This window comes from Thamnophis elegans, chromosome 2, assembly GCF_009769535.1.
Source record: "Thamnophis elegans isolate rThaEle1 chromosome 2, rThaEle1.pri, whole genome shotgun sequence".
NCBI lineage: Eukaryota > Metazoa > Chordata > Lepidosauria > Squamata > Colubridae > Thamnophis > Thamnophis elegans.
In genome coordinates, this window is record NC_045542.1 from 23,135,430 (window position 1) to 23,160,796 (window position 25,367).

The window sequence follows — 25,367 nt, forward strand, 5'->3', positions numbered from 1 at the left end:
TAGTCAGGGAATTGACTTTGGTGGTTCAAATTCAAGGGCTCCACAGCTGTCTTCTCTGTGTTTCTTCGCAGGAAGCCGACAAATCCTATACTTTAAACCGGGCATTAAAACAGGCAACAGCGCTGGGCTTGTTCAAACTTATATCTACCTATTAAGAGCAGTAAATTATCCACACACCTAGAGGAAAGAGCCTCAGACATTACGCCCCGCATACTTTTAGCCACAAACCTTTAGATCTCTTCTTTTCACCACCACCACCACCACCACCACCAAAAGAGTTGAATAAAATGGGGAAGTAATTCTACCCCAAATACAAAACTGAGGAGGGGGAGAAAGGGGGTGTGTGGTCAGACACACTGCCTTTGGATCAGATGTGGAATGGAGCATCTTTCCCAGTCAGTCTTATGGAAAATATCTTCACCCGGGCAGGTTTCGGAGTGTTGGAGGGGTGTGTGGGTTGAGGAGGGCGTGAATGGATGAGGGATTAATAAGTCTTGTAAACAATACCTTTAATAGTGTGCTGCACGTATGAATATTACCCTATAAAAGGCAAGGGGAAGATTCCCTGATGCTTTAATGGACAGCTGGGAGAGACCAAAGGAAGACTCCCAACTCCTCAAAGTAAGGCTGAAGAAATGGAGATTGGCATCAATGGCAAAACACAGGACGTCCTTTTCATCCTGGCACAGGGGGTGCCCTCAAATGACAGGGGGACGTGGATGTGTCTGGAGAGATTGGAAAGTTTACTTGTCCGGAGGAAGAGATTTGTAAAACAGCCCAACACTAAAATCTGGAGTGAGGGCAGCACTGAAGGAAAGTTTTAATCCTTTGGCTTAGGACATGCTACAGACCATCTGCCCCATAGCTCTTGACTTTGCTCCAGTTTATCCTGAAAGGTCCCTAATAAAGTATGTGGTGGCACACTTTCAGACATTGCACACGCACATTTGATTAAAAAGTGCTTGCGGACTCCTGATTTTTGACTCCCATAAACTAATAGGGGGTCTCCTTTTACAATATCAATGAAGGCTCTGAATAGAAAAGGCTTCCAATGGTGCCATCTTGACTTCAGATGACATGCCTCAATGCCAGGTGTGCCACTCTGGGAAGGACACTTCAGTCCACATCCCATCCCTCCCTCCCCTCTAACCACCACTGCTACCACCCCTCGCATTAACAAGGTTTTGGTCTTTTATGAGACATGGTCCATCAAGCTGATCTGTCTCTTGTTGTAAAGTAGCTTGCTTATTAACTGCAGTTCCATTTGGCTCTACGCTGAATCCTTCCCCCCAAAAAATATAGCCATGCAAACCAGGTTTGCCTTGCCAACTTGCCCTTATCTGTTGCTTTGAAAGGCAAGGAAGGTCATCCCAATCAAAATACATCAGTGGAAATAAATCAGAAGGGCAAATTAGGCCATCTTTTTTTCTTTTTCCTGTTTCCTTATTAGAAGTCCATTTTAAAAGATTCATGCCAGCCTCTCTTCCACAGAGGAAAATATTCTCTTGCAAACAGTGGACAGACAACATTCTTAATGTATTATTTTCCAAACTGGCTACTACAAGTCTGGATTTCTTCCTGTGAATTTAGTTCACGTATCCACAAGATATCACTACTAAAGTCATTTTTACTCTCCTGATACTAAGTGAATTTTCTTATGGGGCTTTTAAACTGTCCAAAAGTGGAGCCAGTGACGGCAATAAAGGCAGGAGGATTTTATCTAAACAAAGTAAAATTGTAGGAGATTCCCTCCTCCCAAACCATCTCGCTGCCCAACGCTGGAACAGACTGAAAGAACAGAATGGAGCAAACAGAATCAGCAAGAAGTAAATTAAAGAAGATAAACCTAAAACTTGGGAAGAAGAAAGAGAAAGGAGAAAGAGAGGAAATAACAAAGAGGCAAGAGAATATTAGACAGCTCTGCTCTTTCTATTAAACAAATGTAGCCTGCAGCTTTGACAATATCTAAATATACTGTATATGTATATTCTTCATTTTACTTTAAGCAGCAAATCAAGTCCATGTTCAATTTAAAACAAACATCTATTTTGGATGCTTGTATGGATATATGACCTCCTCCAACTGTCCATATGTTTTATATATCTTTTATCATAGTTTCCTGAATTAATATTGGGAGAAGATAACTATTGTTTGAAAGTCACTAGAAATGTCAATAACGGCACATGCTCCCCAAATATATCTTCTTTCAGTTTTAAATCGTGGTGTGATATACAGAAGAAGAAGAACAATATTCGAAGCCGGGATACTAGGACAAATGACTTTAATAAAACTCCTTAATTTCTATCACACATCCCTCCCCCAACTTAACTGACCAAATAAATTTACAAGACACGGCGAACATATATTGATTGACAATAAACACTTGCATTAAATATTCACTCTACTTCTCTTACCTGATAAATATTTAACCAAACATTTAAAAAAAATATACAGGCTTCTGATCCTTTATCAGTCCTTATCTTAAATCGTTGGTTCTTCCTTTTGAGCTGGCCTCTTTCATTCTGGGCTCACTCCAATCTTTCCCCTAGGCCTCAGCTAGATTCCAGTTTTGGATTTCCCTCTCTGGCAAAAGTTTTAAACTTTACACCACCACTCCAACACTCCCCTCCGGCTGCCAAAGGAGATTTCCCCGTGATTTCCGCCTACCTGAGATGCTGCTAAAGCAACCAGGTGATCCATCAATGGGGAAGGCCAGGGGCTAATTGCTCCCTCCTTTCTCTCTGTCTCCCTACCCTTCTGGGCAAGACACGGAGCGAATGTGGATGCTAGTCTCACTCCCAAATGGAGACCTTGAGAAATATTTGAAAAACTTACTGAAGAATCTTTATCCTCTCCTCTGAGCTTCTAGTAATTCAATCTCCATTAAAGGGGGGAAAGGAAAAAGGAGGGGGGAGATAATCCAGCACTTAAAATATGACTAGCATGGGAAGGAACACACATGCGAGGGGGAGATTAGAGTTAAATCCTTGGATAGACCCTCCCACCCACCCCTCACTCCCACGAAGCTACCCCACATCGGAATCCCCCCACCCGAACCATTGAAAGCCAAACCCAAACGGGAGAGGAAGAGGAAGAGAGGACTTCCTGAGCCATCCCTTGGCGCCCGCTCTGCATGCTGACGAGGGGTGTGTGCCTGGCAGAAAAAAACCAACACAAAATTCCGCGATTGATTTTCATAATGTTTCTGCGGTGTTTGAAAACCAATCGTTTGAACCTCTGAGATCTTACCTAAGTGAACCACTCCTACGCTTCCAAGTGCTTCCAAACTGATATATGGCAATATCTACTTTGGATCACGTGTCCCGGAGAGCGCGACTAAGACGGATAGCGCGTCATCTCGCCTTCCCAAATTTTTCCCCCTCTGCACCTCGGATCCCCAACCTCTATCTATAGGAGCGAGAAAAGGAGAAAGATGTTTAACTCGGTCAACCTCGGGAACTTCTGCTCCCAGTCGCGCAAGGAGCGGAGCGGCGACTTCGGGGAGCGGGCAGGTTGCGCTTCTAACCTCTACCTCCCCAGCTGCACCTATTACGTCCCCGAATTTTCCACCGTCTCCTCCTTCCTGCCCCAGGCCCCGTCTCGCCAGATCTCCTACCCTTACTCCGCCAACCTCTCCCAAGTGCAGCCCGTGCGCGAGGTCTCCTACGGGCTGGACCCCTCCAATAAATGGCACCCTAGGAGCGGCTACGCCTCGTGTTACTCCGCCGAGGAGCTGATGCACCGGGACTGCCTCCCGCCGTCCACCATGACCGAGATGCTGATGAAAAACGAGAGCGCCTACAGCCACCACCATCCCCCCAGCGGCAACCCCCCGCCGCCCACCGGCTTCTACTCCGGCGTGAACAAAAACAGCGTCCTGCCGCAGGGCTTCGACCGCTTCTTCGAGAACGCCTACTGCGCGGCCGAGAACCCGCTCGAGGGCTGCCCGCAGAAGGCTCAGAGCAAGCTGGAGAGCGACCCCGCCGCCGCCGCCGCCGCCGCCGAGCCCACCGCCCTGTCATCCCGCGGCGAGCAGGGCGTCGACCCGGAAGACGAGGAGGAAAGCACCAACCCAGCTTCTTCAGCCTCCTCTTCCTCGGCCAACAAGGACGCCGGCAAAGCCAGCAGCGCCAGTAGGTAGCGAGCGAGCGCCGCGGCCGTAAATGGGAAAGGTGAAGGGAAAACTAGCCCGCTGGTTTTCTTTCTTTCTTTTTTTTTTCCCCTCGGCCAGGTTTTTATGTGGAGTTTTATAAGCATTCAAAGGGATTTTATGATAAGCTGCAAAGCTGGGTCTTGCAACGGGAGGAATGTTTACGATGGGAACGGCTTCTGGGAGAGAAAGGGAGACGGGAGGCGAAGACCCAGCCCCCCCACCCAGCCCCCAGCCGGGGAGATTTGAAAAGCCCACCGGGGTGACAAATATTAACTTTGATCATGAACTTATGGGGATGGTTTTAACGGGATTTGAGGCCGGGCTTTGGAGGGGTAGAGCAAGAGTTTCTTGTCCTCCCGAAAGGCGCAGGCGGCGTGATAGTCGAGATGATATGATTATGATTATAATTATAATTATTTTTTTTAAAAAAATACACGTGTGCTCTGTATATGTGTATAAACACAGGGGAGAGCAACACCTCACGAGCACAAGTTAGCCTTGCTTTGCTTGTAAGATGTCACTGACCTTTCTCCAAGCCCCGGCTAAATTTCCTTTTTCATTTGTTTACGCAGTTTTACTTTGTTGCTAAAAGTACTTTGCTGACCTCTGAAATCACACACAGACACGCACGCGCGTCTGTCCCGTCCGCCCCCCTTCCCCCCCAAAACCCCAAAGACAGGACATCTCAGAAACTGCACACGCCCCCCCCCCAACCACCACCCTGGCATAAGGCACACATTTATGGTTCTTCTTTGAAAAACGTGGATCGAAGCAATTGATCAGACATGTGTCCTTACGCCATCGATTTTCATTCATAACAACTGAATGGGACGGTAAAATATTGTACCGCTGCCTGCGCGCGTCCAGGTTTTTATTTGCCACTCGAGTGCCTTGTGGGGGGGGGGGAGAGTGTTCCCTTTCTCCCCTGTTCCTTAGGGCGGGGATTCGGTTTAAGATCTGTGGCTTTGATTTTCTTTGTGCGTGAAAAACGTCTCTCTGTGTGGAGGGGTTCTGCGGAGGGTGGCACTCCAGTTAACCAGAAGCATAAGCAGAGAGCTTGCCTTGTTTACTTCTGCTCCACTCGGAGCCCGACTGGTAGTGGATAGGGCAAGACTAAAAAGAAAAAAAAGTCTGTTTCCCAGCGGCATTGCAGAGCCTGAACTCTTTCTTGGCTCTTATTCTGAGGGCCAAGCCCAGGGTGGCAAATTGTCCTAGGTTTAAAAACTGAGCGGGAAAGACGATCCACATAGTTGTAATATGTTGCAGAAGGTTGTGTTGGCAGAAACGTGTGTGTGTGTGTGTGTGTGTGTGTGTGTGGACGGTGGAAGGACCTGTGTGCAAGTGAGCTCTCATTTGGGGGGCGGTGGGGGCAGGAGGGAAGAGAAAGGTTAGGATTTTGCAGGGGTTACTTTGTGTAGCTGCTTTTCCTGCCTTCTGGTGGTATTTTCTCTCTCTGCTTTCTTTCCCCCCCCCCTTTAAGGTGCCCCCCGTACGAGGAAGAAGCGATGTCCCTACTCGAAATTCCAGATCAGAGAGCTGGAAAGGGAATTTTTCTTCAACGTCTACATCAACAAAGAGAAAAGGCTGCAACTGTCTCGGATGTTGAATCTCACTGACCGACAGGTTAAAATTTGGTTTCAGAACAGAAGGATGAAAGAAAAAAAACTCAGCAGAGACCGCCTGCAGTATTTCTCGGGAAACCCCTTGTTGTGAACTTTCTTTTATTTTATTACCCTTTTGTAAACAAAAATTAAAAATTAAAAAAAAAACCCACCAACAACCACCCCTCTGCTCGTTGAAGTATTCTGTGTAGGAAGAAGAAACAATGTTGGCAAAGTACGGTTTGACTTGAGAAGTGGAGCCTGGAAACAACCCCTGAGTTTTAAATTCCCACCCTCCTTCCTTAGATTTGTATTTTGGGGAACTGTTTGGGACATGATTTTTTAAAAAAAGTCTTGTATAGTCCCGTCTACTTTTCCCTAAACCTTGAAGAAGACTGACTATTTCTATGAACTTCTAATGAATGTTTGCTTCTGAAGAATGGGAATCCGATTCGTTGTTGTTGTTATTATTATTATTATTAATTATTATTGTTCTCCTTTCTCCTTACCATCCTTCAAATCTCTTCCTCTTCTCCAATCCTTTGGAAGAACCCACTGAGCTCTGTTCCGAAAACGCTTTGTGGTGGCCCTGATTTCTGACACGCAGGTTGTTGATGCGTGATTTCTAAAACATTCCTTACCCAAAGAATTTCAGTCTTCAGCTGGGAGAAAGGCTTCGTGCGAGTCTGCGTGGATAGGTGTGTGTGGGTAGGTGTACAAGAGCGGTGAGTGTGTAGGTAAGTGTGCATGGGTGTAGATGATTAGAGGACACCACCACCACCACCCCGTCCCGCCATGCACACGCGCGCGCACACACACTCTTCTTCATCGGGGCTTCCATTGCTGAACATGCCTTGCTGCTTGAAAACTGATTTAAAACTCCTTTCCCAGAATTGGCGTCACTATAATAGTGTAAGTTCCATTGATTCCCTCGTAGACCTGTGATATATACATACCCAGGAAGCCCCTGGTTGAGTTTTCTCCCGTTTCTGCATCTGGGGGTCAGGGTGGGGGGGGGGGGTGGACCGGGAGGAAGTGGAATGGACTACAATAAATTTGCAATAACTGTCTCTTAAATAGTGTGTAAATGCATTTCCCTCCCTCCCCTGGACATCAAGAGACCAGCAAACAGCAACAAGGACAAGAACAGCTCCAGCAACCGGCAACCGCAGTTATAAATAAATCTTGGTTGTATGTAAAGAACTGAATCCAGGGCAACTCTGTGAAATTCTATGGCAAATAAAGAGATTTCAAGCTGTTCTATATTATGATTTTATTTGACCATTTTATTAGTATTTCCATCTTAAAAGACAAACTGCAGCCAGTGTGGTGTGCACTTTCCAGCAGGACTTTTCAATGCCACAACAGAGAGGTGTCCACGTGCGGCCTGGATATCTGTGTGACAGAGAAAGATTTGTGCAAAATAAATCCCCATTTTGTGTGTGTGTGTGTGTGTGTGTGTCTGTGTGTCTGTGTCTGTGTTTGCACATATACAAATGCGGACGTATAGAAACATAACAGAGAAACATCCTGCATGGTATATACTCACATTAATAGGAACCTTCTGTGTTTAACTAGACATTTGTAATAGAGTTCATCGTTTTTTTCATCGCTGCATTTACATTTATAGACATTTCTTAGCCTAAGAGTAGGGGGGCGCGCTATGTTTGGCTCCAGATGTCTTTGTTTCTCCCATCTAGTAATGTTTTTGTTTCTTTATTTCTCTCTCTTCCCCCACTATTTCCCCCTCCCTACTCCTGCAGCAATGATATATTGCAATATGCTGAAATGGTGGTTAATGAGCAATATTGCAATATTTCCCGCCCCCAAATGTCATTACGGGCGACGATGCTTAAGGAGAGCGTTTCTGTCTGCCTCGACAAAGAAGTCGAAATTCTCCTTAACGTCAAGGATAAAGTACCTAGCCCCCTCCTTTTCCACCCCCTTTCCCCTTGTGCTAGGCGCAAATGCAAAGTCAAGTACTTAATTCCTTCTCTTAAGCAAAACAAGTTCAACCCCCAGGACGTGGGACAGGAGCACAATCTTATGTTTGCATGTCAATAACACCCCCCCCCCCGCCTTTGCTCAGAAAGCCTCAATTTGCTAACAAATACAAGATAAATAAGAAGAAAGTGCCTAACTAGTTTTATGCATGTTTTAATTATGCAGATGTGGGGAGCATCACAAACAAGGAGAAAGGGAGAAAGAAAGAAAGGAGCCTAATATTTTTCAACATGGAGCCTAATATTTCTCAATGTGTAGCCCTACATTTGCCACTGAACCTTGGCCAGTCCTTATATAATTTCTCTTCGGTGCCTGAAAGTATTACGTCTCTGGATAAAGAGACAACTGAGCTCAAAATATGTTCGCTCATACAGTGGCTGATAAACTGTTAACACAGATTATATTCAATTAAATTACTTCGAGTGGACCTTTGGGGTTTTATCAAACTATGGGGACATCCGCAAGTACATGCTCAAGTTTAAAACGGGTGAGAAACTTTAACTTGCTTGTTAGATCCATTTCCAATTTCATCGTGAAGCAAGGATGGATTATCTGAACAGAAATGTTTTCTATTAGATGAGGTAAGGATTGTCTATATCTCGATCTCTCTCTATCTGTCTATCTTCCTGCCTGTCTATCATATATTTTGCTCACAAAAATACTGGGTGGGAATTGTTGTGCCTCCCGCTCTCTCTCTGTTCTGTTTGGGATTGTCTTCTTTCCAGCCAGCACTTGAGCCCCCAACGCCAAAGTAACAAACTCCCTCAAAGATTCAGAAAGTCTGCACATGTGCTTAATATAAAGATGCCTTATAGATGATTATATGAAGATGATTATTTCACAACTAGCCAAAATAATATTGAAAGGCTGATGAAGTCCATGTTATAAAACTGAGGGGGTGGAGGTGATACGAATGGGTGGGAAGGCAGGGAGGAAAAGAGAAAGAAAGAAAGAAAGAAAGAAAGAAAGAAAGAAAGAAAGAAAGAAAGAAAGAAAGAAAGAAAGAAAGAAAGAAAAAAAACGATCCTGGCAACTGAGAAAACAAAATGGCGCGCCACTTCAAGGTGCCCTTCTTCCTTTTCCAAAGCGGCGGCGGGGAAACCTTTTCAAGGTTAAGGAAAACTTTCAGCCAAGGTGCAATAAGGCGCATCTCCCCCAGTCCCAAAGTCCAGTCAAGATACCTTCACAGCGGCAGTTTTGTCTGGACAAAGGAGGCGACTAGTCTAGACATTGTAATAAAGCCTGCAGCCCTAAACAGCTTACTTTTCCTTAATGACCACCGTCTGGCCATAGAAAAAGACTTCCGCAGTAAATAGTAAACAAATAAGAGTGCCTTTGCTGAGCCTTTCTCCAGCTTCCTCCCCCCCCCAACCCTTGCCCCGCACACACACGCTCTCATTCCGACCTCTCCCCTTCCTCCCATGGCTCCCCCACTCGCCCCCTCCTCTCCTCTCCCACATCTTTTTGCCAGGGCTGCGACACAATGAAACTGGAGGCCTAGTTCAAAGTTTTTCTCCAGCTAAAATGGAATGCCAGTTGTAAAATCCAAGTTTATAGACCATGTGGGACTTTACAAGGGTATTAAGAAGCCGTGCGAGGTAGGACTAACCCGTTAATGCGCTTTCCCGGGGAGGGGAAAGAGGGAAGGGTGGTGGGTTTTCTTTCTTTCTTTCTTTCTTTCTTTCTTTCTTTCTTTCTTTCTTTCTTTCTTTCTTTCTTCTTTCTATCTTTCTATCCTTTTTCTTTCTTTCCTTCTTTCTTTCTTTCTCTTTCTTCCTTCCTTTCTTTCCTTCTTTCTTATTTGGATGCGGGAATTGAGATCGGGAAGGCCACCGCAGAGAGGCGTCCTGTAAGACTCGAGTCCACAGAAGCGGCTCCGTTTTAACCTTCCTCTAAAATCAGGGCATTCTAGCTGAAACAAATAAATAAATAAATCCGAAGAACCAAATAACCTGGCAGTGCATTAAGAGTCTACTTGTTGCGGGGGAGGGGGAGAAAACGGGAGGGGGGTTGCAAGAAGCGGAGAAAAAGTGAATATATGATGTCTTTGAACTTCAAGCGAGTCAAGTCCATCACCTTTAACCTTTTTGTAATAAACCGGAATCAGAAAGGCCCTTAGTCGCTTTTTTCCCCAATGTTCCCGCCTACTGAGTTCAAGTAAGTGGACTGGCCACGGGGAGGGGGGTGCGTGTGCGCGCGCGTGTGCGTGTCTGGGAGTGCCACCCAAATTTCTAACCCAGCCGCGGCGTTTTATGACCCTTCATATTTAACTCAGCTGCTCAGTAGTTTCATGTATCCAGAGGAAAAAGATGGACATTAACGCATAGACACCCAGACACCCGTTGCCACATACGAGGTTTATGATTGTTATAAAACCTTTTAATAGCTTAACGCATGGAAAGTTTTTATAACTTTGTTTGGCATAAAAGTTTTACAGCTAGGCAACCCCTCCCCGACGACCTCTCTCTCCTTTCCCGGCCGTCTCTTCCTCTTCCGCCCCACTCCCGCCTCTCTCTCTCCCCCCACCATTCCTACCAGCTTTGAGCCTTTGCAGAAGGGAACTGTTTTTTTCTTTTTTTCTCCCTCTCGCTCGGAGAGATCGGAGGAGAAAAGCTTCCCCGTAGGCCGAGGATTGCAGGGAAAAGGCACTTTAATGACCCTCGGGCTAATTGCGGGGGAAACTCTCCGTCTGGCTGCCAACACGCACGCGCACACGCGCGTGGGCATGCAAACACACACACATACACACCGCCAACCTGTTTCCTGCTCCTACTAGGAATCCCTCCTGAACTTACTGGAGGCGGTCTTGGCGGGGAGACTAGTGAGCAAGGTGAGGGGGTGGGGTGGAAGTGAGCTCCGAGCCGGCTACTGGGAGGACCTGCAGCTGCCTTTAGGTCGGCTGGAGGGCAAGAAATGTATCTCCCTTCCGACGTTCTTATCGTAGCTGTAAGCTTTACCTTCAGCACCGCTGGCGGGAATGTGTGTGAAATGGATTCGTCCCGGGTGGGTGCGAGAAGATGCCGGTGGGCTTTGGCAAGTGTATCTACTTCCTCCTGGATTCGGGAGGCTAGAAACGTGGGCAAGAGAGCCGGAGCTCTGCTGTGGAGGAACTTGACTGAGCGAGCAATTCGGGCTCTGTCCCAGGGCGAGCCCTTATTTGACGGGGGGGTGGGGGGGGCAACGTGTCAAGCACAACCGCACCAGATTTGCAAGATAAGGCGCCCAGGGCAAGGCGTCCGACTTGACTGCCCGCTGAGTTTCTGTTTAGGTTCGGGAACTTGGCCAAGCTGGACCCGTGGAAGCCCGAAGAACCGCGACAGTGGCTTTGGGAAGTGGACTTGAAGCTTGCCCCTCTTCGCTCGGCTACGGACTTTGAGGGGAGGGGGAAGGAAGCGGTTTGTGTGTGTGTGTGTGTGTGTGTGAGTGAGTGAGTGAGAGAGAGAGAGGCAGGCAGGCAGGCAGACAGACAGACAGAGACAGAGAGATAGACAGAGAGAGATTTAGCTGACTTCTTTTCACATGAACGTAAGCGGGAGGCACCTTTAAGCAGCCGGAAAGAAAAAAAACCCTCTCTTTGTATGTAAATAAAATATTATCTTAGTCCCCTGTTTTAGAACAATCCCTTTCTCAACAATTAAATGTGCCATTAATTCTGCTTCTTGCCTTCTTTTTTATTTTTGAACATCTGACTGGCACAAAACTTTTTGACAGAAGAGATAGATTCATTGAATGAAAGATAGATAGACATGGAGATAGATAATAGGTGGATAGATATGGATGGATGGATGGATGGATGGATGGATAGAGAAAAGATAGATAGAGAAGTTATAGAAAGATAGATAGATGATAGCTATAGAAAGATATAGAAAGATAGATAAATAGATAGATAGATGATTGATTGATAGAGAATAGATAGAGGATAGATAGATAGATAGATGATTGATAGATAGATAGATAGATAGATAGATAGATAGATAGATAGATAGATAGATAGATGAATGGATGGAAGATATTTGCCTGCAGTTAATGAGTGACATTGATCTGAACTAACAAAAACTGCTAGGTTTTTCATTTTCGTGCTTAGGTAATATTTCTGAACAAATCTGAACTTTTCTCTGAATCTGAAAAGAAGCCAGGCATAATTTTAGTCTTCTTATTAGAAGCGAGCTAACCCAATCCTCCCTCAAGATGGCGACTCATTAAGGCCCTTTTTATATGCTTTTAATAAAGGTGGATCATATATGGCTGGTCAACATATGTTGGACTTAAGCACTCTTTCTCTGCTTGTGATAACTCACAAATCGTACCATGAAATCACAAGAATGCAGCTTGGAGCCCAAGAAGGTCTTGGAACCTTTGCTACAGCAAATTTAAAAAAAAAAGATCACTATTGCTCTGATGTTCAGAATGTTCCTGCGGTTTGTTTTGGTTGGTGTTTTGTTTGTTTTAGAGGGGGAAACAGTTATTTGTAGGGTAGGAGAAAGAGAGGAAGGAAGGAAAGGAAGAAAGAAAGAAGGAAGGAAAGAAGGAAGGAAGGAAGGGAAAAAAGGGGTTTATGCATTGGTCTTGAGCCATTATTTTTCAATATTTTAATGTAAATCTTAAGACTTGGCCCAAATGATTTTGCAATAAATTGCTGAATCCCCGTGTGTCAATTACATTACACACACACACACACACACACACACACACACACACACAGACACACACACATGACAATTTAAATTCTAAAAAGGACAGAGGGCAACTAGATCCAACAGTGTACTTACACAATATCCAACTTGCCACCTCTATGTTAAGATCCACTTGGTTGAATGAAATCAACGGCTTAGTCCCGCTGATCTTTATAATATAGTGAGGCAGAATGAAAAATATAAATAAGTAGCTAATTCTGGTTTTGTGTGAACAATCCTCTCTCACAATAGGGGAAAGTATCATCAGTTTGAGAACAATGGGAAAGGACAGAAAATAGGAAAAGGGAAGAAATATATATTTTGAAATGAAATTATTTTTACATATGTAGTATTTCAAAACATTGAACAACCAAGGATTATTGGAAAAAAGCCGCTCCTTCTGTAATTCACAGTAATCTTTGGTTCTTCCTTTCAAAATAAACAAGTCTTATGTATTTTATTTTGTGTGTCAGTTCTTTCTTTAAAATATAATATCATGTCTAGCTTGCTTGCTTGCTTTCATTTCTTTTCTGGTACAATCATTTTATACAATAGTTTTCATTAGAAAAGACTCGGCGCTTACGAAAATACCATTTTAAGGGGAACAGGGGGGGGAAACCTTCCTATATATATATTTCCACCTATTAGATAATTTAATTTCTTTTTTAGCATTACTCCTTAACGTCTCAAAATGCTGATACTAATAACATTAGCATGCTAGTTAGGCAAAGTGCTTTCGATTTCTATGTTATGAAAGCATTTTAAAAGGTTTATTTTCCGTCCCCAGATTAAAGTCACACTTAACTTCTAACGTGAAAATGGAATTATATTGTATAGCAAATTATATATATATTCATAGGATGAAAAATTATATATATATATATATAATTTTTCATCCTATGACAATGCGCTGCATTGTTCCCCGCAGACTTCAGTTGATCTACTTAATTGAAGAAATTGAATATTTTTTGTGTACATAGCTGCATACATGTAAGATATTTATCTATTATAGACATAAAACAGTGTGTGGATAAATGTAATATGATCAGGAATGTGAATAGTGTAGGAGGAAGTTATGCACGTCAACTTTAATTTCTGAGCTTAAGCACAAAGGGCGAATGAATACCTGTGTGCGTGTGTGTTCATTCTATGTTGGGGGTAGGAATAACTAGAGCATAGATTTTCAATACCACCTCAAGGCATATAATATCATTCCATAATTCTTCGACTTAAGTTACGCCAAAAGAAGGGAAACAATATAAGACGGACTGTAAAGTTTGATAGATTTCTTATGGTGATAGTTTACACTTTCCAAGCCAACATCTAAAGGGTTGGATTTTATTTTTGCATCATTATTATTGTACTCTCGTGTACTTTGTCATAAATCAGAATATTTATTTCCTTCGCAACATGGGGTATAATAGCAGGCAGAAATACAAATTTAAGATAATCATTAAAATGTTCCTAACCAAATTTTTTTCCGAGAAGTGAAAATGAATGCTTATCATAAAAAAAATGGCTAAGGGAGAGGGAGGGGGGAGTTTTTAAACATATGGCGGGCATAAGAGGCATTTTGTGGCTTTACTCTTGATTAGATAATTATGGGGAGGAAAGAGAACAAGTACAATATGAAAAGTTTGAGGTAGGTGCTTTTTTGTACGAGTTACCGTTACCGAACAGGCCTGCACCCACACACTTGTATATGATTTTTAAGGGAAATGTGAAGCTTAAGACAGGACTGTGCCAGTGTTCCTGCATATCTCCCCCCCTCTCTGTCTGTCTGTCTGTCTGTCTGTCTCTGTCTGTCTGTCTCTGTTTGTCTGCCTCCCTCCCTCCCTCCCTCCCTCTGTGTGTGTGTGTGTGTGTGTGTGTGTGTGTGTTTGCAGCCCATTCCTTCCTTGCAGCCGCGTGCCCTGTGTCTTTGGGGCTGAAGGCTGTTCCAAGGGAAGCGCAGGGGACCTAGTTTCAAGACCTCTTTTGGGGGGTCAACTGAACTGTCTGCCTTTGGCATTCAGAGAAAGAGCAATCAGACACTACAGACAATGGGAGCCCGTCTGCAGATTGCTCCATATACTCAGGAAGGCAGAAAACTGGCAGGGCGCACTTTATCCTGTTTCTTTGACTTTTTAAAAAATTAATCACTTCCTGACTTTTACTTCAGTCAAATAATTCCAAATAACTACCAGGCCCAAGATAAATGCATTAATGAATCCAAAGGCACTCACACAAACCAGCATCAATTCTACTTAGGTGTAAGCCCCGTGACCCTCGGTCAGCCTGCAACCTCAATCTTTATTTTGTGGTTTTATTTTATTACTATTTTTTAAAAAAAAAAAAACCTAATATGCACTACACGTTTCGTTTCTAAAGAAATGTAAAAAGCCAGATTGAGATGTTAAGCATGTAGAGATTTCCTCATCATTTAAGTTTTAATAGCATTTATTGGTATTTATTTTCCGCAATTAGAGCAAAGCATTTTCCCAATGGGGGTTCTACTTAAGCTGATGAATTTTATTTCTTTTTCCATTAACGACCCATGTTTATCATACTTCTAATTATTTTTTACTTTAAGTATTATTTGGACTTCTACGTGCACTCGCGTGCTCTGGTATACAGCAAGACCTCTTTATACTCACATACACAAACATATTCTGAACCGAAGCTAAGAAGTGTGCTTCGATCTTTTAAATGAATCTGATGTTTTCGCCATTCCATTAGCCATTAGGACAATCTGTTTGTGGAAAGCTTCAATTATCAACCCAATTTACATTGAAAAGTTTTCCATGTGTTTGTACAGATAGAAACAAATCTGCTTAGGTTTTTTTTTTTTAATGAAGCAATCATAATGACAAATAGGCAGTCAATATTTAATTTCCACCAGGTTTACACATTCAAAACCCTTCTATTCTGTCTCCTATTATATTCAATCTGATAAAAAGTCCTCAATGCTGTATATATGAATCTCTGAAAAAGATCTGGGGTGGGGGTGGGATAATATTATTTGACAGGCTTTTATCTGAGTGCAATTTGGGCTTCCTTTTTCCTATTTCCCATGGGGGAGAAAGAATGGAATTCAATACAGACAAGAATCCAGAGTGGAAAATATAGATATGAAAGACTTTGAAATGTATTGTCACTTCATTTTCATCTAGACAGTTTTTCTCCCCAAAAATGCATCCATGAAGGGATCTCTCGAGCTTTGGAGCCAAAAATGATTGAGTTAGCTATATAAGCTGCAAAAATAAAGAGGTGGGGAGGAGGGGCAGGGAGAACTGGGAGAGAATGGGAGAAGGCTATAGAATGCCACACTATATTGGTCTTTAATTTCTTCACCTATAAATGAGGAAGCCTTGGCTCCCATGCTAAAATTTTATTCTTTGTTTATAAACATTATGTGGAATTTTCGTGGGATGTCATAAAGCCGAACGATTTCTATCAAACTGGTTTTTAAAAAAAGACCTATGCAGATAACACAAGCAGAGGCTATAAAGTCAGGAATAGCTTTCCAAAGAAAGCAAAACAATGTTTAAAGTGCAGGAGAGCTCTTAGCATGTTGTATTTTGAATTGTGTGGCGGGGGAGGAGGGTGTTTGTGTGTGAAGGAGGACTTGAGACAAATAGAATTATGTGGTTTAAGACTTCCTTGGCCTAAAGATATTAAAACTTCTCACCCTTGAAGATCGGATGGAGGAGGGGGGGCTGAAGGTGGGGCCCCCAGCTTTGCAAGTCCTTTCAAAGCAACAGCCAAATTGAATTGTAAAACCAGGTCATTGAAAAGTTGTTTCAAAAGCTTGGCTGGCTTTAGGCAGCCATTCAGCCTATTTAAAAATCTCTAGATATATATTTAACCAAAACTAGTTAAGTTCCACATTTCCACATCTCTCAATCTTTTTGAGTAAAATTTAATCTGTTTTTTTTAAATATACCCAATCCACCCCTTGAAAATGACTCTGAACCCTCTAAAGGTTTCAATTCCTTTGCAATGATCTTGAGGTTCCCTTCCATTGAGTGAATCTGTTCTTGTAGTCATTATGATAAGGATGATCATTATTTATATCTGTATCAAAATCTTTAGTTAGATGGCAAGTATTTCTTAACTATACTCATTCATGCCCACTCACACGGAAAATACAGAGAAAACATCTCAAGCTGGCAATCATCAACAAGATTGTCAGTTTGGGATTGTAACATGTTAGTCAATTTAATATACGCTAAAGAACAATTTGACTTAATTGCAGCCCAATTTAGAAAATGTCCAATAAAGAGAGCAGCCACAAGAAAAACATCTCGTTCAACATAACTTAATCTATGAGATAACATTTATTATTCTGAGATCATTAAGTTCAAAGAGAGAAAGAGAGGCGGAAAGGAGAAAGCAAGCATATAAAGTAAAGGAAATGAACCTAGAAAAGGAAAATTAACTAAAGGAAGCCATCATTTAAAAAAACTTAGTGTGCAATCAATAAAAATAAAGATCAACTAAAATTGTGCATAAAATTGTGGTTAAGCACTCTTTCTGATAAATAAAAGATTCCTCATACACCCCACAATTTGATACTTCATTTAATTGTGATAATTTCCTGAAAGAAGTAGGTTTCAAATCCACACAATCCTATAGAAAAGAATGCTGTTTTAGTTTTGTTAATATACCGTACCAGTTTATTTACAAACTTGTGCTTTATGTTTGGATTTCGGAAGAAGTGTAAATAGGGTGGATGCCTACTTTAAAATAACGACACAGGTTATTTTGGTCAATATTTGAGGAGGAAATTTCCCCCCCCCCCAAATGCTAGAAGAGAAGACCTTTAAAGGTGGAATTCGTACAATAAAGGCAAAAAACCACACTTTTTGAATAAACACGAAAACAGCATAAATGTCAATAACTATTTTCAAATGGAAATCTTTTGAGTGGTTTAAACACCCGAAGGCTTCAGTCTTTCTTTGACTCCAGTTGATGATAACGATGACAACGATTTTTCTAAAGACTTTTGGGAAGTAAACTCGCTGCCCCACGGCTAATGTTGAGTCCACAAAGTATTGAAGAAATTAGAAGGGTAGCGAAGAAACATTTTTCTGTGCATTTCGAGTTTAATTGGGGTGAAGAATTCAAAGGGTCCAAAAGCTCATTTAGTGTTCGATTCCTGGCTTATTTGTTTTTCTTCCAATTTTTGTATTTATTTAAAAGATGATAGATGGATGATAGATAGATAGATAGATAGATAGATAGATAGATAGATAGATAGATAGATAGATAGATAGATATTCTTTGCTGACCTTTTAATTTGAATTTGACTTTGCTTCTATTTACGGGTTCACTTCCTTTATTTTCCCCCACTTCTTTGCAGACACGCGTTCGTTCATTGGTAAACAAACTCGAGGAAAAAGCGTGTCGCTCTCCTTTGTTCAATGTGAAGGTCCTGGCTTCCCTACCTTCCAGAAGCGGATAGATGTCGCTGTTGCTCCACGCAGGTTTTCTTCTCTCGAAACAACTTGACCCCGGTGACGTCACTGGCGTCTGAATCATCAAGGCCATTTTCAATCCTCATTGGCCTAGTTATCACGTGGTTGGGACCGATGCGTGGATAATTATGGTGCTGATATTTTTTTTCCCTCTAAAAAAAAGATGTCAGCCCCTGGCTGTAGTATTCCTCTTTAAAATCCTTCTCTGAAAATGTCATGTCCCAACAATGTGACTCCTAACTCGTTTTTGATGGACTCGTTGGCTGGTACCTGCCGGGGAGAGAATTATTCCTCTAATCAAGGAATGTATATGCAGCCTACGAACGACTTCAGCTGTGGAATGATGAGGAACTGTGGGATCATCCCGGCTCTTTCCAAAAGAGACGAGGTGAACCACGCCGGCGGGCTGTCCCTCAACACCTACCCACCTTACCTGTCTCAGCTAGACGCCTGGTGTGACCCTAAAAATACTTACCGAATCGAGCAACCTGTTGCGAGGCAGCTGCCCTCCTGCTCCTTCCCGACCAGTGTCAAGGAAGAAAATGCTTGTTGCATGTACAATGCCGAGAAAAGGGCGAAAAGCGCTCCCGAGGCCAGTCTCTACCCGGGGCAGATGCCTGAAGCTTGCCTCGCTGACCAGGAGGTGCCCCTGCCTAGCTACTACCGCGCCACCCCAGGCTATTCCTCCCTGGAGAAGGCGCCCAGCGGCAGCAGCCCCAGCGCCTACGAGGCCGGCTTTGAACCCAGGGCGGGTCTCAGCCAAGCCAGCGAGCGACGGGAGCAGCAGCCCCCGGGCCCGCCGCCGCCGGCCGCCGCTGCCGCCGCGCAACAGCAGCCCCAGCCGCCGCCCGAGCGGCCACCACCCCCACCTCCACCTCCGACACCCGCCTCCCTCGCCCAGCCAGGAGCCCCAGGGAGCTTCCCCGAAAGCGCCAAGCCGGACCCCAACCTGCAGAACAGCCCGGCCGGCGACGTCAAGACCGAGAAGAATCTGCCCGGGGCCAAACTCAGCCCGTCGGAAACGGAGCAAAGCGGGCAGAAGCGTGCCGAGAGCAGCAGTGACAATTCGGACCACGAGGCAAAAGGTAAGGTCACAGGGGATCCCTTCTGCTGGCTGCCCAGGCAGAGGAACCCTCGGAGGAAATGGACAGCGGTTTAGTGGTCGGTGCTATTTGGAGCTGGTTGTTATTTGTTATTGTGGTGGCCGTGGTTGTTGTTGTTGTTATTGTTATTGTTATTATTAATATGATGAGGCTTATGGTTTGAGAAGCTGCGCCCTAGTTTAGCCTCTGGGCCCGCAGTCCAACTCCATCAACTTTTCTCGTTGGGACCTGTGGCGACGTTTGCTGTCCCCTCTCGGAAGCGCCCCGCCACCCACAGCACTTAAGAACGAAACCATCACGATGACAGCAGCAAGAATAATCACGGTAACAGTAACAACAACAACCGCCTTAAAATCCGTTGGAAAGGAGGCACCGCAGTGTCTGTGGCTCGGTCATCCTGGCCAGAAGTGGACGGCCCTGCCTGGCGTGCTGTGGTTTTCATGGGGGCAGCAACTGGGGCTGACGGGGAAGGGACAGGCGACGCGGTCTGGTTGCGTTGACGAAGTGGATTCTTTTTTTTTGTCTCAGGCAGAGACCCCAAGGGGTTTCTGGCGCTGAACGACCCCCTTCGGAGGGGCGAGGGAGTGGTTCAAGGAGCGGTTGCAACTTCTCAAACATGCTTCTCTGGATGAGCTCGCCCCCTTCTCTCCTCTCCTCTCCTTCCCCCCCCCCCCCCAGCCTTGGAAAAAGCAGGCATTAAAAGTTCTTTGGGATGTTGTGTGTTGTGGTGGCGTGGCCGTGGCGATTGTCTTGAGGAGAATTTGACTGGCGAAGGCTGGGCTGCGGGCTTGAGGGCGAAGGTGACCGGAGGGGAGGGGACGTGAGGTGTGCTGGGAACGGTTTGCCAAACACTTCAAACTGGACTTGATTGTTGAGCTCCATTATCAAAGCTGCATGCCCCCCCCCCCGCGAATCCCCGAGGTTGCTGCTTCGAGGGTCGTTTTTGCGCAGAAACAAAGTCTTCTCCCCCACCCTTTTCCTCCTCCTCCTCCTCCTCCATTTGCGAAGGTGGTAGGAACCTCTGCTTGAAGTTAAGGTGTTCTGAGCAAAAACAGCTGGTGAAGAGATGAAGAAGGGGCTTTCACAGAAGATACTTAAATTTATCTTGCAGGTGAAGCCTAAAAAAAAGGAGTCAGTGGATAGAACGGTTGGAGAGGGCTTAAATATGTATTATTTATTATTATTATTTATTAAATTTATGTCACCTTTACTCCCAATGAAGGAAGGGAAGAGAAGGAATGAGGAGAATGGAAGCATTAAAAATGTGGAGCTTGTTTTCTTCATAATAGGATTAACTTTACGCAAAGTGTTCCTTTGCCTCCCCAAAAACTATTGGGAATAATTACGGATAAAAAGAAAGGCGTTTTTTACTTTGGCGTGTAGGACTCCATAGCCTCACAAAACCCAGCTTTGAATTGGAGGGGGGGGGACTTAGAAAGCAAATAGAGACAAGTTGGTTTATATGGAGTCCTGTACATTTTCTAAGCATACATGCTTGTGCTAGTCTGCATGCTTTCACCAAGTCCTTTTTTCATACATAAGTTGCTTGAATTCCATCAAAGAAAGCAAGCACTTCGTCCTCTCATCTGATCTCATGTATATGTGTGTCTGTACTGTATGTAAATGCGTGCATGACTTTGCATGTGTACACATATATATACAGCCAATATGTATATATCTACATCTACCAATGTCTCCAGTCCACCCACATCTTTATATATACGTTTATATAGAATTAAAGTACGAATTATTGAAAATGGCCTAAAACGGATTTTCCAATCCTCTTCCGCGCAACCAAGAATAGATTATTTTATCTACCAATAAAATAAGAAAATATGCAGTGTCATTAATCTCTGAAAATTAATCTCGTCCCAAAACGCTTTCTTACTTACACTTTCTCCAGCCTCCTTAATTCACAAAAGTAAAATGAATAAAAATAATAAAATACGATTGGCTTTTAGGATCTCGGAAGGGAGAAAGAGAGAGGGGGAAAAAACCCAAACAACTTCATACTCTCTTTTAATCACAACTGTCAGTTCTAATGAAGGGTTTGAAATGTCCCGCCTCGGTTTTTCCAAAGTTTTATTTAATTTTCTTCCTTGGCGGAAGAAGAGAGCTATTTGCTGGAAATCCAAAACTGTTGTGTATTATGCCAGCAGGGGGATGAATTTTGATGGGGATGACGATGATAATAATAATAATAATTATTATTATTATCATCTTTCCACCTTCTCTTTGTCTTATATGGAGTCTTCCTCTCTGTTTCTATTACTGTACATCCAGCACACCCTATGCAAGGTGTGGAAAGGGAGTTAAAGGTTTGATGGGAGGGAGGCAAACCCTTAGAATTAACAGGGTTCAATGGCAGAGGGCTAAGCATGTGAAAGGCTTTCCCATGCAGCCGAATTCGCTGGTCGGTTCTGGAGCAGCTTGCTGATATTTCTAAATTTGGGGCAAGAATTCGGATCCTAGGACAGGAAGACTCCCGTAGACCCCCTCACATTTCAAGGGGGAGATCTCATTACCTCTTCCACCAGTCGTAGAAGGTCCAAATTGAAACCTGGGGAGGTGTTTGTGAATTTGGGGGCTGAAATGAACAGTTGGAGTTGTGAAAAAGGGACATTTGGAAAAAGTCGGGGTGTTGTGTATGTGCCTGTCTGTCTGTCTGTCTGTCTCTGTGTTACAGACAGATAGGAAGATGGCTCATTTTAAAGGTACAAATGAATCTTGGTCGGCTTGTTTTTGTTTTTTAAAAGTCATATCGAAAGTTTACCTTCACTCAGAATAAAACTACCCAGAGCTTTCACATCAAAGGAAAATGGAGTCTGGACTATTGGGAACGGAGGGAGGGGAAGAAAGAGAGAGAAAGCACCCTAGACAGGCAAAATATTTATCTCTACCCACCCTCTGAATCTCCCACCCTATCTTGTTTGGCTTTTGGCGAGTTTTGAATATGAAGAGACAGTTTCAGAGCAGGGTCTGAGCTGGGGAGCTTTGTGGCGTGCAAGCAAGCAGCTAATTGGGACAATCCTTAAACCTCTGGAGTTATTTTATTTTAAATCTGTCTAAACCTGGATGGAATTTTGGAACTGCAGGAGTCTACTGATAGATCTGACGCTTAAAAAAATCGGTCTGTCCCAGAGGAAAGTCCTATTAGGTTTTTCCATATGTGTCAGAGGTAAAGTGTGTGTGGGGGGGGGAGGGGGGGTCCCGTAAGAGCTGGCATTATGTAGCTAATGTCCAGGTAAATATTGTTTAAAATAGGATTTCAGCCCCAGTTTTCTGAGACCCCTTAGCTCCTGTTATTTGCCCAAATGCTTAATCAAGCTTTTTAAAACAAAAATAATAATAATAACTAAATGTTAAGTAAAAAAAAGGAGTTGGAGGTTGAACGCCCATTATATTTTAGCAGTGGACAGAGCGATTTCCCATTAGCAAAAGAAGCTGCAGGGGAGGAAAAAAAAGTAGTCTTGAATCTAGAAAGCTCGCTTTGCTATTCCAATAGATACTTATTTAATAATATTATTTTTAACAGAGGATATAAAGGCAGAAAACACGACAGGAAATTGGCTGACAGCAAAGAGCGGAAGAAAGAAAAGATGCCCTTACACTAAACATCAGACGTTGGAACTGGAGAAGGAATTCTTATTCAATATGTACTTGACCCGCGAGCGCCGCCTGGAGATTAGCAAGAGTATTAATCTAACAGACAGACAAGTCAAAATCTGGTTTCAGAACCGCAGGATGAAACTCAAGAAAATGAACAGAGAGAACCGAATTCGCGAACTGACTTCCAATTTTAATTTCACTTGAAACACGTTCAGAGGAAGGAAGGGATGGGCTATATGGGGAGAACTATTGCAAATCTTGTGCAGTATTTTTTTTATTATTATCATTATTATTTCCCACCCCCACCCCCTGGGTATAATTGCAAGGAGTATAAGAGGGAGGACGGGGAGAGGGGGGGGGGATGAAGAGACCTCAGGCTAAGTGTTAAAGTCTGTAATTTGGATATTTACAGATTATACAGCGGAGATGCATTCATCAGTATGAGCATGTGGAGATTTTATATATATATATATATATGTATATAGTTACTTACTAGCTTTTCAAACATCTTCTAAGATGTTTTTAAGTTATTCAGAAACAGCACAAAGCAAAGGGAAGGGTGTGTTGGGCGCTTGTAAGACGGAAGGATCTACATCTATGCCATTTTTTTATGTTTAGGACACTAGCTACGTTGCAAAGTTTGCTTTTCATACCTTAGTGTAGCCTGCCTATTGTACAATAATTTAAAAAAAAGATATAATGACGCCAATGAATTTCATACGTGTGAATATGTGGACATAGCAGAGAGAAATGAGAAAGAAATGCTTACTCAATGTAGTTTATGCAGTCTCCTTCCAGTGAGGTGGTGCTGTCACCTATTATATTTAAGAAAAAAGAAAGAAGAAGGCAGCACCGCTATCTTATCGCGGGGAAGGGGGGCGGGCGGGGGAATGCTTGTGCTCTTCTTTTGGTGACTTGTTATTTAAATATATCCTGTATGTGGAATCTGTGCATGTATCTTTCTATATGGAGCCAAATAAATTTCTTAGAACGCTGGACAACTGGGTATTTTTCAAAGTGATTTCCTCCTCTCCCCCCCCCCCGCGCCCAAAAAGCACGTCTCCTCCCCCCCACCCTCTCCGTCTAGGGTATTTTCTCCCCCTAGTTCTCCTCCTTTTAAGGCTTTCAGGAGAGTATCCTAGCGGGTTTAATATAAGTGAGAGACCATAACGTTGATTTAAATATTATCCAGGTGACCACAATAAGTCAAGGTCATAAAACAGTAATGTCAGGACAGTCTTGGTAAGCGCTGGAGGTGGATTTTATGATCTGCAAATATAATGTGCCGCAGCAGTAAAAGATGCATTTAAAGGTGACTGTGGAGGAGGGAAGCAAGTCAGAAGCAGAGCAGCTTTCTTGGGATGCACACTCCTCATAGCTAGGGGTCCTTTTTCTTCCCCTGTCTGTCTTTCTTTCCACCTTTTTTTTCTTTCCTTTCTTTTTTTTTCTTTTTGAAAGGAAAGACATGCTCCTTTTCTCTCCTCCTCTGGAAGAATCGTTTTCTATTATTAAAGAGAAAGAAAAAAGAAAAAGAAAAAAGAAAAGAAGGAATACACTTTTTTTTTAAAGCCACCTCTTGCTCCCCAGCCTAGCACAGAGAACGAGGGAATGTCACGGCGGAAGGCGTGCAGAAGGTAAGACAGACGATTTCTTGGCTGAGATACATGGCTGAGATGCAAGTGGATTTCTCTCTGTGTGTGTGTGAGATCGCGTGTGTCTGAGTTTCTCTCCCTCCCTCCCTCCCTCCCCCCTCTTCCTGCGTCTACTCAAGGTAAAGGCAGCGTGGATGTGAACTCCACTTTGAGGCGATCTAGGTTTGATCCAGATAGGGCGTCTGGTTTGGTGTCTTAGGACATGGGGGGTTGGATCAAGGGGGCTTCCCTGTGCCTTTTGTGACAGCTCATTTTCGACCAGAATATGCATGGCTAAAGAATGGTGGTGCATAGATTTCCATGTTGATCCCCTTGGCCACCAACACCCCCACCACCACACCCCTTCCTCTTCCTCTTCCTCCTCTCCTCCCTCTACTACTACTACTACTACTACTACTACTACTAGTACTACTACTACTACTACTTCTTCTTCGTCGTCTTCTTCTTCTTCTTCTTCTTCTTCTTCTTCTTCTTCTTCTTCTTCTTCTTCTTCTTCTTCTTCCTCTTTCCCCTTTTTAAAAACTTACTTCTGATGAAGTTGAGTTTTCTTTAGAAGGGACACCAAAGAGTCTGAGGTTTTTGGTTTTTGTTGGTCGCCAGAGGACTTTGGCAATCCCCAAACAGTTGGGTATTCCCCCGAACGTGCCCTTTCGGTTTCACAGTTTTGGCTGACATGGACTCCAAAGAAGGGGAAGGCAAGGACGTTTGGTGGCATTTTGAAATGTTGTGGGATCACAGACACACACGCACGCCCACGCAGAGACGTCCCTTTGTGGATAATTCTTCCCCACCTCCTTTTTTCTTCTTCCCCTCCTTCTTTAACAGAAGCTGCGATGGCAATATGCAACGCAAAATGAATAATGTCGGACCGGAGCCAGTTTGCCAATGAAGGATAGTGGATTGTGCTGTAATTCAGTATACACTAGCGGCTCAACCGCAGACACACAGACAACCAGAGTGAGAGAGAGAGCTGAATGCAGATTCTATTAAAGAGGGAGGAAGGGGAGGGGTGGGGGAAGAGGAGGGGGAGGAGAGGGGGAATCTTAATGAAGAGATTAAAGATGTGGCCTTAATTCGAAGTATGTTTTCTTAGGGGCTTGGTTATTCCTGTGC

General features: G+C 43.6%; 2 protein-coding genes across 2 annotated transcripts; both read left to right on the top strand.

The window, feature by feature from the left end:
- The first annotated feature begins 3,433 nt into the window (after window positions 1-3,433).
- Window positions 3,434-5,866, top strand: HOXC11 (homeobox C11). Its single transcript, XM_032211911.1, has 2 exons — window positions 3,434-4,133; window positions 5,634-5,866. Exons 1-2 carry the CDS (start codon window positions 3,434-3,436, stop codon window positions 5,864-5,866), a joined length of 933 nt encoding a protein of 310 aa, XP_032067802.1.
- Window positions 5,867-18,101: 12,235 nt separating this feature from the next.
- Window positions 18,102-22,806, top strand: HOXC10 (homeobox C10). The gene is made up of 3 exons (XM_032211393.1): window positions 18,102-18,675; window positions 18,787-18,975; window positions 22,529-22,806. The coding sequence occupies exons 1-3, from the start codon at window positions 18,102-18,104 to the stop codon at window positions 22,804-22,806; spliced, it is 1,041 nt and encodes a 346-aa protein (XP_032067284.1).
- Window positions 22,807-25,367: the final 2,561 nt, after the last annotated feature.